This window comes from Cololabis saira, chromosome 3 (assembly GCF_033807715.1).
Source record: "Cololabis saira isolate AMF1-May2022 chromosome 3, fColSai1.1, whole genome shotgun sequence".
In the NCBI taxonomy this organism is placed as follows: Eukaryota; Metazoa; Chordata; class Actinopteri; order Beloniformes; family Belonidae; genus Cololabis; species Cololabis saira.
In genome coordinates, this window is record NC_084589.1 from 45014153 (window position 1) to 45029171 (window position 15019).

At 41.0% G+C, this 15019-nt stretch overlaps 1 protein-coding gene across 1 annotated transcript; it reads right to left on the reverse strand.

The window, feature by feature from the left end:
• Positions 1-12900: 12900 nt before the first annotated feature.
• Positions 12901-14718, reverse strand: LOC133440413 (zinc finger protein 585A-like). Its single transcript, XM_061717672.1, has one exon. It carries the CDS (start codon positions 14409-14411, stop codon positions 13260-13262), a length of 1152 nt encoding a protein of 383 aa, XP_061573656.1. The 5' UTR covers positions 14412-14718; the 3' UTR covers positions 12901-13259.
• Between the last annotated feature and the right edge of the window lie 301 nt (positions 14719-15019).

Genomic DNA, 15019 nt, shown 5'->3' on the forward strand with positions numbered 1-15019 from the left:
GCTCCCAGACCCCGTAGGTCTTCTGGATCTGGTTTGTTGTGTGTCCCAAGAACCAGAACCAAGCAAGGTGAGGCAGCGTTCAGTTATTCTGCTCCTCACCGGTGGAACAAACTTCCTGTAGACCTGAGGTCTGCTCCAACTGTAGATCCTTTAAATCAGGGTTAAAAACATTACTGTTTACTCAAGCGTACTCCTAAATTAAACTTACCTGCTGTATTCTACTGCCCTTATTTTTAACAGCTTGTGCTTTTATTATTTTACTTCTTTTCTTATCATCTTATTCAATCTTATTTGTTATTTACTGTCTAATTATGTCGAATTATTTACTGTCTAATTATGTTTTGCCGCTTTTAATGTCAATGTAAAGCACTTTGAATTACCTTGTGTTGAATTGTGCTATATAAATAAATTTGCCTTGCCTTGCCTTGCCTTCAATTTCATAATGACACCATAGTTAAACTGAAAACAATAGTAGGTACAGTAGCCTATGCTGTACCAGGATCATTTTCCATAGGTGTTAATAGAGGGGTTAATCGTACCACAGAACACAGCACATACACCTACTACCTTTCACCAGACAGTGCCAATTCATTTAATATCTCACCTCTGCATTTATAGCCAAGCCACTTGAGGGAGGACACAGGTCCCACACACTGGAGACACTTGTCCAAGGGGGAGACAGTTGCACACACCAGGCTATGTTTTTGACACTGTTGGAATGTTTTTATTGTAACATTTATTGTTACCACACAGTTTGAGCAGCAAGACATTTCAGAATCATATGTATTTATCTTAAAAGTATTTTTTTTAAAAACAACACATTTCCATCAAATGTCTACATTACATTCAACTTACCCTCTCACTGTTGACAATTGTCTCCATTTCAGCTGGACTGCAGAACTGATTCTCCGTGTCCATCTAAGATAGAGAACAAGAGCAGATGTGTTCAAAATTAACACTGTGGTCTGCCTGTGTTCATTTGTTCATTAAGTGACAGGATAAAAATAAGTGTGGAAATACAGCTTTTGAAGGTCAAAAATGTCTTGCACAGGCTCCAGACTAACTCGTCCACTGGTGCGACAACTGAGAAAGTTGGTTGCACCAGCACATGATTTGGTTGCACCTTTTTTATGGAATATTGTATCATTCAGAAAGGAGTGCTTGAAAACAGGGTTTTGTATCTGTAACCATAGTTTTGTAAAGCTGTGCATTTATGTTTGTACCTGTAACTATAGTTTTGCAAACTTGTACATTTGTACATTTGAACCTCTGTATGCAGTTGACATGCATCATTTTCTGAAAAGTCCATGTGGATTACAACCTCGTGTTCTTTAAGTGTGTCTTTCAAGTTTCGGCACTGCTAAACTTGGTGCAGCAATTGAACTGGTGCATTTCAAGAACATTCAGTTTCTCATTTAATTTTTTAACCAGATCGAGCCACGTGCCTGTCTCTGTTTTTTTCACAACATTTGTGAATGACCTTTCTCCGTTGCTTGATTTCTCCCTTTGCCACTGTTGCCATGAAATCTGTGCATTCTCTTCAGGTAGGGCTAGCTCTATTTCATCATAGCAACACTTTGCACAAACACGGTACATGCATTTCTTGTTCTTGAGATCACAGACAATGGATGACAGTAACTCGGAAATGCTTGAGGTTTTCAGCAACCCGCTCTGGCTCAACCTGTCAACTAGAAGTTTCACATTCTCGTGATCGAGACACGCACAGGTGTTGCGGTCATGTGCCTTTGGCTCTGTAATGTAAAATGGCCGCAGTCGTAAAAACTGTCTGTATGACAGCGACAGTGTCCCATCCACCTCTGAATTGTACTCTGTGTTGTGCTCGCCCATATGCCCATGTGAACTCTGGACTTATAAATGTATGAAAATTTTGTGATTATGAAGACCAGTAAAGCCAGAGTTGGCCCTTCTTCCTGAAGTCAGTTTTATGACCCCCTGCTGCTAACTTCTGGTTATCTCGGCCTGGCTCGAGATAACCCGTTTACGACCCCCGCTGCAATGGCCCAGATCAAAGCCGGACGCAGCGGAGCCCGAAAACCAGGCCTCGGAGGGGGGGGTACTGCTTCTTTGAACCGACCCAAAAGCTACAAATACCAGCAACCCCCCTTTCCCGCTTTAATGTGCCTCTTTGAACAGGCCGCCGTTGCCATGAACTACAACCCCCAGCATGCCTTGCGTGGGGGGGCGGCGCCTACAAGCGGCGCGCATCCAATCACAAACGAGGCACCGATGACGTCACCGCAGCGCGCGTAGGATCAAAACTCTGCAGCTGCTCCCTGTCCTCTCTCTTTTCCTTCATCAACCGGTGGGTCAACACGTCCCTTTTGGCTCCAGGCCAAAGGGACCACGACCTTCCCCCCCCCAAAAAGGGGGGGTAAGAGGAGAGATCCACGGTGCTGCGTCCCTCTCTCCCTTCTCCACTTTATCTCATCTGCGCTGGATCTTTGGCTCCAGGCCAACGGTCCCATCTCCCTTTCTCCCCCCGGCTGGGGGGAGATGTAAGGCCCGCATCGGAGCCCAGAGGAGACCTGCGGTCCACGGAACCGCGGTCCCCGGGGAGGCTCCGACCTCTCACTAAACTCTGTTCCTCTTTAAGTCCGCAGATCCGAACTCCTGATGCCCACGAGCTCCCGGTAATCAGATCGGGACACAGCTGCGACTGATCGCTCCGACTGAACCCCCCCCCTCCTCGCTCCGAGCCCCTGTCTGCTGACCGCGCAGGAATCGGGACGGACGGCCGGCGTCTCGCCCGGTTGTGAGCTTTCCCGGGGCCTGGACGGCCGCACGTCGGCGACCGGCGAGCAGGGAAGCACGGCAGGAGAGACCGGTCCCTCCGCCGCGCCTAGGAATGCGTGGGAGCGTCCGTTGGCCCGGAACCACGGCCCGGTACGAGGCGGCCCCGCCGCTGTCTAATCCGTTTCAGGGGAAGGGACGGGACGCGATAGCCTGACTGCGAATCCCCAGCAGGACCGCGAACCCAGTCGACAAAACCCGCAGGCACCCGAGCCGGATCCCAGAGGAGACGTGAGCTCACGAGCAGCGATCAGTAGAATTTAAGAGTGTTCAGAACTGTGTGCGAGATTTTGAGACCTGGGTGTATGAGTTTAACTGGGAGTGTTACAGAGCTAAATCTGTGTCCAGAGCTGAGATTACATCATTATCATGACTGTTGTCATTAATTTGTAGTCACCACTTTCTGCTAGTCATTCATGTTTTAAAGCGCCGTTTCGCCAGTTGTTCACGGTTTAAACAGCGGGATCACCATCCGGTCTGACTGCACGTGGCGTGGTTACTGTTCCGCCATCTTTAAATGCGGCAGCCATCTTTTAAACCATAGAGGTTCGTTGATATCATGTTTATGATTGCATTTGATTTCTTTTTCATTCCATGCATTTAACTTTCATTTCATTTTTATTGATTGTTGTTTTTCTTAATTAATGGTTTTGTAATACGTAGTGTGCCATCGGAATTATTTGGGTGTCGCGTTTATCATCTTTTGATACCCGTATGTAAATAAATTCTGATTGATTTTTAATGAGTGGTTGTTGTTATTTCATATAAGATTTGGTCACAAACTGATTGTTCAGCAGAGCCAGTGCTCGAATTGCACGCCTTCAATTGTTATTCTGTAAGTGATAGTGAGATTTACTGTTATGCAGGATAATCCTAAAATCATATGAGACTGATTTTCTGCTGTTTAGTTATCACTTTTCCCCCGGATTAAGGCCCGGGGGTGGTGCCCCTACGAGAATTATTATCATTTTGATAATTCACTTTGATAAATAGTCGACTTTATTAATTATTAATAATTCTTTAATAGAATTATCATTAGCCTTCGATAACTGGACAGCCAAGCTACCTGAGTTGCACAACATCTGCATGGAGTTCTTTCATAGATTTCATGAGTATGCATCTCTGAACCTTCTTCTTCTTGTGTGTGACTGTGTCTTTCTTCCCTGAGAGAAGGTGACTATTTTCATCTCTACTGAGAAATGCAATGACCTGTGTTTTCCTCACTGAAGATATTTTCTTTAGCCCTCGTGGCCTGTATTTTTCACTTAGATTGTGTTTTAATTTATTTGACCTTTGCATGCCCTTTCTTAATTTGTCGCTTTTTTGTTCTGACTGTTTTAGTTTCATTTGCAGTTGGAGAATTTTATTCTTTAGTTTTTCTTTATCTTTTTGCAGCCGCTTGCAACGTTTTGATACCTTTTTCACTTTTTCTGGAGTGGAGGAAGAAAGTGGTTGCTCCAGTGTTTGAGATTGAGGCTCAAGGGATTGCTCTACTTCTGGAATCAAAGACTCAGATGGTTGCTCCAGCTCTGGAGGTGCAGGTTCATGTTGTACTTGTACAAGTTGTTCAGGGGGCTGCTCAAAAGAGTTTCCTTCAATGGATTCTGGAGTTATGTTCATCACCACATTCACTTGTTTGATTTTTTCACGGCGCCGCCTCTGATTTAATCTCCATTTTCCCCTCTTTTTTTCAGCATCTGATTGCGTCATTATATAGATCGGTGGATGATCAGGATTGCCATCCTTCCCCCTCTTTCTTCTCTGATAGCTAAAAAACAAGCATTTAATAGTTATGACTGGCACAGAAAAGGATTCACATCCATTAAATGTTATTAGTAGTCTATTAATAGTAGGCTATAAAATGATAAAAAGTTTAAAAGTTAAATCAACTCCCTCTTCCATTCTCTCTTAAACATTTTTTGTTACTATTTCATTGCTAATGTCAATAATAATCACTTTACTAGGATTTGGTCTATGGCAACACTTTATGTTGCATTAAGTTGCATTATTACACAATTATTGCACGATAGTTAACGTTGTAATTAACGTAAAATGGTACTGGTAAATTTCTATCCAATGCAAGTACACAAATGCAATCTATAATTCATAATTAACCTAACCCAAAGCATTGTGGGTGTGTGTGTGTGTGTGTGTGTGTGTGTGTGTGTGTGTGTGTGTGTGTGTGTGTGTGTGTGTGTGTGTGTGTGTGTGTGTGTGTGTGATATTATATTAACTGATATAATCCATCAGTCATACCTTAACTGCAGTGCAATAAAATATTAACTACAGTGTAATAGTGCAACTTAATTTTAAGTGTTATCCACCCAGCTTTATATCCCAGTACTGTATATCCTATTCTGTTGCTGACACCATAAAACCATGAAAACAATACCTTGCTCTTCTTCTGGCTAGTCTTTCCTCCCTAGCAACTGGATCTGCATTGATCTTTTGTCTGTGCCGTGCAGCCCTCTCCTTATTAGACAATGGCATCTACAGTATAAAGATAATGTCTTGAAATACCTTCAAATGCCATAAAAATAGTTTAAAACAATACTATTCAGTATCAATACAACAATAAAATATGAATTGCATGATAATATGTTGTGAAAACATGGGATAATAAAGCTACTGTCATTCAGCATAACGGGTGACATTGTGGTATAACATGAAACTTTTGTTGTGCTGAAGGACAAAAGCGCGACACTGAAGGACAGATTTCATACATAAACATATTTAACAGGCAGTTCCTTGGCCACCTATATAATGTAATGCTCTTAACCTGTAAAGATTATCCTTACTTTTCATGTTTAATGTAGGTATTTATAAAACAATAACATTAAAAGTATGTTTTCTGTGTTGTACTGAAGGACATACTTTTTTGTTCCGAAGGTTACAAGAGGGAGAAAAGGTGGCGGCAGTAGCTCAGGTGGCAGAGCGGGTCGTCCAATGATCGGAAGGTCGGCGGTTCGAATCCCGCTCTGTCCCAGTTTGCTGCCGTAGTGTCCTTGGGCAAGACACCTTACCCACCTTGCCCCGTGTGAATGTGTTTGAATGTTGGTGGTGGTCGGAGGGGCCGTGAGGCGCGATATGTCAGCCACGCTTCCGTCAGTCTGCCCCAGGGCAGCTGTGGCTACAGATGTAGCTACCACCACCAGTGAGAATGTGTATGAATGAATAATGATCTCTGTAAAGCGCTCTGGGTGCCTAGAAGGGCGCTATATAAATCCAAGTCATTGTTATTATTATTATTATTAAATCATCAAATATTTCAGAGAGATTTACTCACCTCATCACATTGATAGAGGGTCTTCAAGGGGTCTTCTTTGTGATGTCACACACTGTCACATGATTACCATCATGTGATATGCCTTAAAATGCCTTTTTACCATTGTTATACTGAATGACATTGAGGAAAGGCAAAGGTCCGGACAAAAGATATTCAAGTTTTTAAATATTTTTTAGATACAGTATGATGGCCATTATTCTATATATTGTTGCAAACACTAACACAATTATGCCATGAGTGTTCATTTATATTTTTAGGATGAATTTCTACATTTAAAAAAAACTTTTGTCATTAGAATTTAAACCGGGACAGTTACACTGAAGGACATTTTGAGACTTTAGAGATCAATAACTTCCTTAATTTAATAAATTAGCAACACAAATATTTCCTGGTCAAAAGAAGGATAAGAGTTGAGTGATTTAATATTATATATATATCTTTTTATGTTAAAAGAATGGCCCTCGGACACCAAATTTACACGTCTCGTCTTTGACCCTTGTACCTGTAACTATAGTTTTGCAAACTTGTACATTTAAGTACAAGCATTTATCTGTAAGCTTAGTTTCGTAAACTTCTACATGTGTGCAAACTCTGTTTTACAAGTCTGTGCATTCAGACACTTGCAAGCTCACTTTCATACAGCTAAATATTTAATAGCTACTGCTATGTACAAGTTTACAAAACTACGGTTACAGATACAAACAAATATGAGTTACAGAAACAAAACCCTGTTTTCAAGTACAACTTTTTGAATGATTTAATAGTGTTGAACTTGGTCAGTGATTTGGCTGTTTTGGTAGTCCAATGTGATGTTAGTGCAGGGCTCTACAGAGCGAGTATTTCACTTGCCCCTAAAAATGGATATGTACGAACTGGAAGAAATAATTTACGAGCACAGTGTGCGAGTTAAGATTAAAACCTACCGTAATCTTTTTTGCACCCCGCTGCTATTCATTCAGAAAATAGTATTTCATAGTCAGATAATGTACAATGTTTATTAAAAGTATCAATATATACCTGTTCCAAATCTTCAATTGTGGAGGAAGACTTTGTAACACCAGAATCTTCTGGAGGCATTTCCTCAGTAGAAACCTGCAAAACGGAAAAATATAGATATTTTCATAAATGTCTTGATGGCAGGTTGTTCCCTGTGTAACATTATGTAAAAGGTTTCATGGCTGTGTTTCTGAGTGCTTTGAGGGAAAGAAATCCACTCAAAATGTTTCTTAATTAGTCAACAAGGTAAATTATTACAGTCTTTGAAACCTAGAATCTTCCCAAAATAATGTTTGTGTGCGTGGTTATGTGCCGTTTAAGATCTGATGATTCAGTAAAGATTTTTCCGCAGGTGTTGCACAGGTACGGCCTTTCACCAGTGTGGATCTCCATGTGATCCATTAAATTACTACTTTTACTGAACTCTTTCCTGCAAGTGCTGCAAAAAAATACCTTCTTCCCCGTGTGGGTCCTGGTCAGCTTTGATTTACAGTTGCTGTCTGACGGGACAGCAGCATCTTCGTGGTCACCGTGTCGTCTCATTGGCTCCGGATCTGCAGTTTTACTGGAGTCTGAGCGTAAACTTTCAGTCCCTTCCTCATCTTTGTTTTGAGCTTCAGGAGAAGTGTGCAACAGCAGCTGGCCACAGTTTGGTCCTGGTTCACCATTTTCAACTTTCACATCAGCACCATTGACCAATGAGACATCCACCTCTACGTCCTCGTGCTTCATCTCCTGACCGCTGGAGTCTTCCTCCAGTTCTGTAGTCTGTGGATGCCCTGGTTCCTCCTGGTCCGGGCTGCAGCTCCTCTCCAGGTTATCCAGGTGCTGGTCACTGAAAACCCCGTCCTCCTCCACCTTACAAACATTTTCTGGTGGGAGTTCTGGAATTACAAAAAGGGATAAAAAGACAGGATTTTAACAAGTCAAAAGTGCTTCCCAGTGTTGATTGTTTGGTTGTATTTGTGAGGTTTAAAGTTTGTCCTGAACCTTCGGTCTTCCCCTTCATCTATGTAGTATATTTGAAAACAAGTGCATTACTCTGTGTGACCATTAGGCGCCATATTTTCACCAAATCTCTAGAAACTGGAATAATACCCAATGACCTCAAAATTACCAAAGTAGTCCCTGTTTACAAATCTGGAGACCATAGTGTATTTAGAAACTACCGGCCCATTTCTGTTCTCCCATGTTTCTCAGAGATCCTGGAGAAATTGGTCTATAACAGAATGATGAAACATTTGCAGGACGGTAATTTACTGTATAAACACCAATATGGATTTAGGAAAAATCATTCTACAGAAATGGCTATAATTCAATTGGTTGATAAAATTCACACTGCAATCAATAATAATTAATACACTTTGGGAATCTTTCTTGATTTATCCAAAGCTTTTTTTTTATATTCTTCTTCAAAAATTATTACACTATGAATTTGCTCTAAAAAAATCTACAAGGAGCCACTGTGATCTGCATCTTTTCTACAGAATAAAGGATTAAGTGTAAAGTGTGAAATATGAGTCTGGTCCAGAGTCTGAATGGAGCATGAAAGGCAGCACCAAGTAAACAGAACAACAAGTTAGTTCGGGATGTTTCCGAATCCCACATCAGCAGCTGCTTGAGCTGGGGAGTTTCCCATTTAGTTGGTTTGCTTCATCACCACGGCTTTTAACTGGAAACAAAGGGATCTTGTAGGAGTCATACTCATGTGTTCATTCATTCAACTTTCCAGGGTTACGTACCGACTCTGTGGAGTCTGATTTCAGGTTTCCAGGCGAGGTCCAACAGTCTGCGCTGACGGTCGAGCTCTTCTTCATACTCCAAGATGCTTTTTTCAAACACTGACAATATTTCTACAGCAGCTGCTGTTAGTCGCTGACCGATAAACTCTCTCAGATGATTCACCTTAGACATTGTTGAAGAGGAAAAAGAAAGGAAACAACAGAACCGTCCTCTCCTTCTTCTTCTCTAGGTTTAATGGCGGATCACAACCAACGTTATTAGGTTCTACCGCCACCTGCTGTACCGGAGTGTGTAACATCAGGATCATTATTACACCAGGTTACAGTCTAACTTAAAGGGGGGGGGGGAGGAAATACCTAAATAAAATAAGATAACCACATTTAAATCTTATTATCTATCCCTGCATCTTTAAGAAAGACAAGGATTTCCTTATAACAATCCCTCATCACCTCACTCCTCCCTAATAACCTACTAAACTCCATTCCCGTCCCAGCTCGTACATCCTGTCTCTTAAAGCGTTCCTTTCTACCTCATACTTGCCACATTTAAGAATCACATGCTCTACATTCTCTGTGACATCACACTCATCACATTTATCAGACACGGACTTTGACATTAAATACAGAGTTGATTTTAAACTAGTATGACCTAATCTTAATCTAGAAATGATGACTTCCTCTCTCCTACACTTTCCTTTGAAAACCTTCACGTTAATTGACTTCTGTATGTTATAAAAATGTCTCCCTTTTACACCGTTGTCCCACACCTTCTGCCATGAATCCCTCACTGCCTTTCTAATTCATGATTTTGCTTCACCTTTACCAAAAGGAATTTCCATAATTACCTCACTACTCAATTTCAATGCTCTTTTAGCAATATTGTCTGCTTTCTCATTGCCATCAACACCCATGTGGGCAGGAACCCAACAAAACTGCACAGTAATTCCAGTTCTGCAGAACCTCCACAACACCATTAATATTTCCAACACTAGATCTTCTCTTATTGTTTTATTTGAAGTCAAACTCTGAAGGGCTGCAGTGGAGTCTGAACAAATGACATAGTTCCTTCTCGCAGTTACAGTAAGTATTTCATTTACCAACGAAAGTATTTAGAACAAAATGCATAGAACATTCTTTTCATCACTGGTTTACTACGACTTCTGTCATTTAGCAGACGCTTTTATCCAAAGTGATTTACATCTGAGAAAACAACACAAGCAACAAGGTTTAGAAAGAGTTTTATTTTTTCCGACACAATGAGAGCTGACGCAATTTATATGATAAGCTTCTGATTGTTAATATCAATATATAAAATACAAATATTTTTTAATCCATGTGTTCTTTATTATTTGTCATAAAACATTTATGTTGTTAAGAAACTTTTATTGCAATGGGCCTCAAAATAATACACATGGTAAGTCTTTGAGACATTAAAACATTTAAATATCAAACTGATCAAACTATCAAACTGATTTTGGTGTGAAATATATAGATATACAAGACTCATTTAAAGCTGCAGTTTCCAACATTTAACCACTAGAGGGAATAAAGATCCCAAACTAACCCCCAAACTCAGAATGACGGTTCATTCCTGCATGAATCACCCACAGGTTTTCTGCAGGGGTTTGAAGCCTCTTTTTCCTCGTATTGTGGCAGGTTGGAATTATATAAAGCAAGAAGTTTAATGCGTAATTAGGGGCGTGGCCTTTTGATTGGCATTAATTTGTCCAACCTGTAAATAAATACTTTTTCTAAGATCTTAGAAAATGTTGGGAGTAAAGAATCAGGCCTGTAATTAGTGAATTGGTGTCTGTCTCCAGTTCTGTACAGTGGGATGACTTTTGCAGTTTTCATTTTTTTTTGGAAATGTCCCAGTTCTGAGCGACTGATTACAGCTGTATGTCAGTTAACAATCCATCAATAACCTTTTTGACTATTGTCATATCACCACAGTCAGTTGACACCTTGTTTTTACATTTACTTACAATATCTATGATTTCTCTCTCCTCCACAGCTGTGAGAAACATTGAATCTGGATTTCTACTTATTAATGTTTCCTTCCATCCATCAGCTGATCCAGGACCACACATTTTTCTGCCAGCTTTGGTCCAACACTCACAAAATACCTGTTAAAATTATTAACCACCTCAATCATATCATTAATGACTTCATCGTTATTGGTTAAATATTGTGGATAATTAGTCTGTCTTGAACTTTTCCTAATCGCATCATTCAATATATTCCAAATACCTTTAACGTTATTTTTAGTCCTTATTCATGAAGGAATTCATGTCCCTCTCCATGAAGGCAAGTGGTCTCAGCCCTGAAACAGCAAAGTCCTCCCTCCATTATCATATTATTATTTTTATTATTATAATTATTATTACAAAAGCGCATCTCCACTCGTTGAGTTTGCACTTTGAAAGAGATGGAAAATGGACTGGTACCAAAAGCCAGGCTTGCTGCACAAGGTTTTGAGGATGTGCAAGTTTCTGCTACAGAAGGAATCTCCAACCTGTGCTTCAGTCTCTGAGGCTCCTTGTGGCAGGAAGTTATCAAAAACAATGGACACTGCATTTGATGGACATAAAATCTGCCTTCTTTCATGGACTAGAAATGTGGAGAGACATTTTCATTAAACCTTCTCCAGAGACCAACAGAGCAGATCATCTTTTTTTAACCCACATCAACTCCATGGTTCCTGACACAGTGGATTCCTATCAGTTTTCCTACCGTGCCAACAGATCAGTGGATGAAGCGATGGCTTCGGCTTCACTTCACCTTCCAACACCTGGACAGGATGAACACCTATGCACGGCTTCTGTCCCTGGATGTGTCATTTGATGAAGCCAAGACCAGTGAAATAACAAACTGGATCAAAATGACGTGATTGAGGAAATTGAGGATAAAGGACAAAAGTGCATCTCCACTTTTCAACTTCATTTGATGACATTTCTCTTTCCACATTGTTTTCTGAGCTAAATGCTGGTTGTACTGATCACGCTGTACCAATAATCTGCGTGACTGATAACTTTCGTCTTGTTGATGCACTAAAGTCTTTTTTATTTGTGTTTTTATTATTATTATTACGATAGATTGTTCACTCTTGGGTTTATGTTGAGCTTTTATAACTCACCACCAGGGGGCACTGCTGCTCTTTCTACATATGGAGAGTGTAATATTCCAGAATTATAAACAATATAATAAGTCATCCGTCTAAAATGAAAACTTAATTACATTTTCATGATTATTTCTGACTAAATATGAGTTGAGGTAAAAAGACATTTACTTCTAAACGGATGTCTGATATAAAAGGGTTAAATCCAAAGTCTGTCCTCTTCCTGGAATCTGATCCCGATGATCCTCCCTCTTCTTCCTGCTCTCCAACCTGCAGATCTGCAGCTTCAACACAACACAACACAACATTAGCTTTAGAATAAATCATGTGTCAGACGAGTTGTAAATCTAGTACAACTTGATTTTATACATGTGATAAAATAATATTTCATTAATTTCATAATATGTAAATAATGTGAAAAACGTACACAAATATGTTGTAACTTTAGCTTGTACAGGACTGTCTCAGAAAATTTGAATATTGTGATTTTCAGTAATGCAATTACAAAAACGTCATACATTCTGGATTCAATACAAATCAACTGAAATATTGCAAGCCTTTTATTATTTTCACATTGCTGATCATGGCTTACATATTAAGAAAATTCAAATATCCTATCTCAAAAAGTTTGAATATTCTGGGAATCTTAATCTGTAAATGGTGACAGATGGTTGGCTGTTCTGTTGATGGTTGCATTTCTTCTTGTGGCCTCGTTTCTCTGAAGTTTCTTCGTGTTTTTCAGAAGAACGTTGTAAAAAGAACATGTAAATATATCAAACTGTAAATATATCAAAATATATCAAACGAAAGTTTAACAACATGGAGCTGCAGATTAACTTTACAAAGAGAATGTGAGTGAAGAAGAAACAGACGGGAAAAAGGACGTGTGAGAGAGGCTTTGTAGATGAACGAAATAAACTGTCACGTTTAAAGAACCTTCAGCACATACTAACAGCTCTTTATTTGCACCGTGGAGACGACAAGTTACCAACAGCAACAAATAATACGATTTTAAGAAGGAACAGGGATTCAAACAAACTCAATGCAGAATTAAAAAAAAAAAAAGTACACCACCACATCGTTCCCTCTGCGTCAAGTTGACGGAGAAGCATAAATCCGGGTTGAAGCTGCAACCCTTGTGGGGAGGGGATTAGGCTCATCAGCCACAGGAGGTGGTGGTTGGACTTCTGCGGGTTCTTCTTCTGTGGGTCAGACAGGAGTGGACAGCTGCCCCCGGAGGACGACAACATGAGCTTCATTTGTCACGAGTCACCAGACTTCTCCTCCGGGTGATTTTTCATGTGACTCAGCAAATCAATTCTGCGGCTAAAACCGTTGTTGCACGTCTTGCACTAATATAGCTTCTCCCCGTGTGGGTGAATATGTGCCGTTTAAGATGTGATGATTCAGTAAAGGTTTTTCCGCAGGTGTTGCACAGGTACGGCCTTTCGCCGGTGTGGATCCTCGAGTGAATCACTAGTTGGGAACGTAGCCTGTAACTTTTTCCACATGTTTTGCAGATGTAGGGCTTCTCTCCCGTGTGCGTGGTTATGTGCCGTTTAAGAACTGATGATCCCGTAAAGGTTTTTCCACAGGTGTTGCACAAGTACGGCCTTTCGCCGGTGTGGATCCTCGAGTGAGTCACTAGGTGTGAACGTAGCCTGTAACTTTTTCCACATGTTTTGCAGATGTAGGGCTTCTCGCCCGTGTGCGTGGTTATGTGGCTTTTAAGGTTTGATGATTTAATAAAGGTTTTTCCGCAGGTGTTGCACACGAACGGCCTTTCACCGGTGTGTATCCTCGAGTGAGCCACCAGGTAGGAACGTATCCTGTAACTCTTTCCACATGTTTTGCAGATGTAGGGCTTCTCGACCGTGTGCATGGTTATGTGGCGTTTAAGATCTGATAAATTAGTAAAGGTTTTGCTGCAGGTGTTGCACAGGTACGGCCTTTCGCCAGTGTGGGTCCTCGAGTGAATCACTAGCTGGGAACGTAGCCTGTAACTTTTTCCACATGTTTTGCAGATGTAGGGCTTCTCGCCCGTGTGCGTGGTTATGTGGCTTTTAAGATTTGATGATTTAGTAAACGATTTTCCGCAGGTGTTGCACATGTACGGCCTTTCGCCAGTGTGGATCCTCGAGTGAACCACCAGGTTGGAACGTTCTGTGTAAGTTTTTCCACATGTTTTGCAGATGTAGGGCTTCTCACCCCTGTGTGTGATTATGTGGCGTTTAAGATTTGATGATTTAGTAAACGATTTTCCGCAGGTGTTGCACAGGTATAGCCTTTCACAAGTGTGGATCTTCATGTGATCCATTAAAATACTACTTTTACTGAACTCTGTCCTGCAGGTTCTGCAAGAAAACACCTTCTTCCCCGTGTGGGTCCTGGTCAGCTTTGATTTACAGTTGCTGTCTGACGGGACAGCAGCATATTCGTGGTCACCGTGTCGTCCCATTGGCTCCGGATCTGCAGTTTTACTGGATTCTGAGCGTAAACTTTCAGTCCCTTCCTCATCTTTGTTTTGAGCTTCAGGAGAAGTGTGCAACAGCAGCTGGCCACAGTTTGGTCCTGGTTCACCAACTTTCACATCAGCGACATTGACCAATGAGACATCCACCTCTACGTCTACGCCTGACGACTGGAGTCTTCCTCCAGTTCTACAGTCTGTGGATGCCCTGGTTCCTCCTGGTCCGGGCTGCAGCTCCTCTCCAGGTTATCGAGGTGCTGGTCACTGAAAACCCCGTCCTCCTTCCCCTTACAAACATTTTCTTGTGGGAGTTCTGGAATTACAAAAAGGGACAAAAAGATAGGATTTTAACAAGTCAAAAGTGCTTCCCAGTGTTGATTGTTTGGTTGTATGTGTGAGGTTTAAAGTTTGTCCTGAACCTTCGGTCTTCCCCTTCATCTATGTAGTATATTTGAAAACAAGTGCTTTACTCTGTGTGACCATTAGGCGGCACTGTGACAGTACTCGTGTTACTGCGTTGGTAACGAGACAGTTGAAGAATAAAGTTGTTGTTCTAGAAATGGCTTCTTCCACATCATATATAACATGGTGTCAGA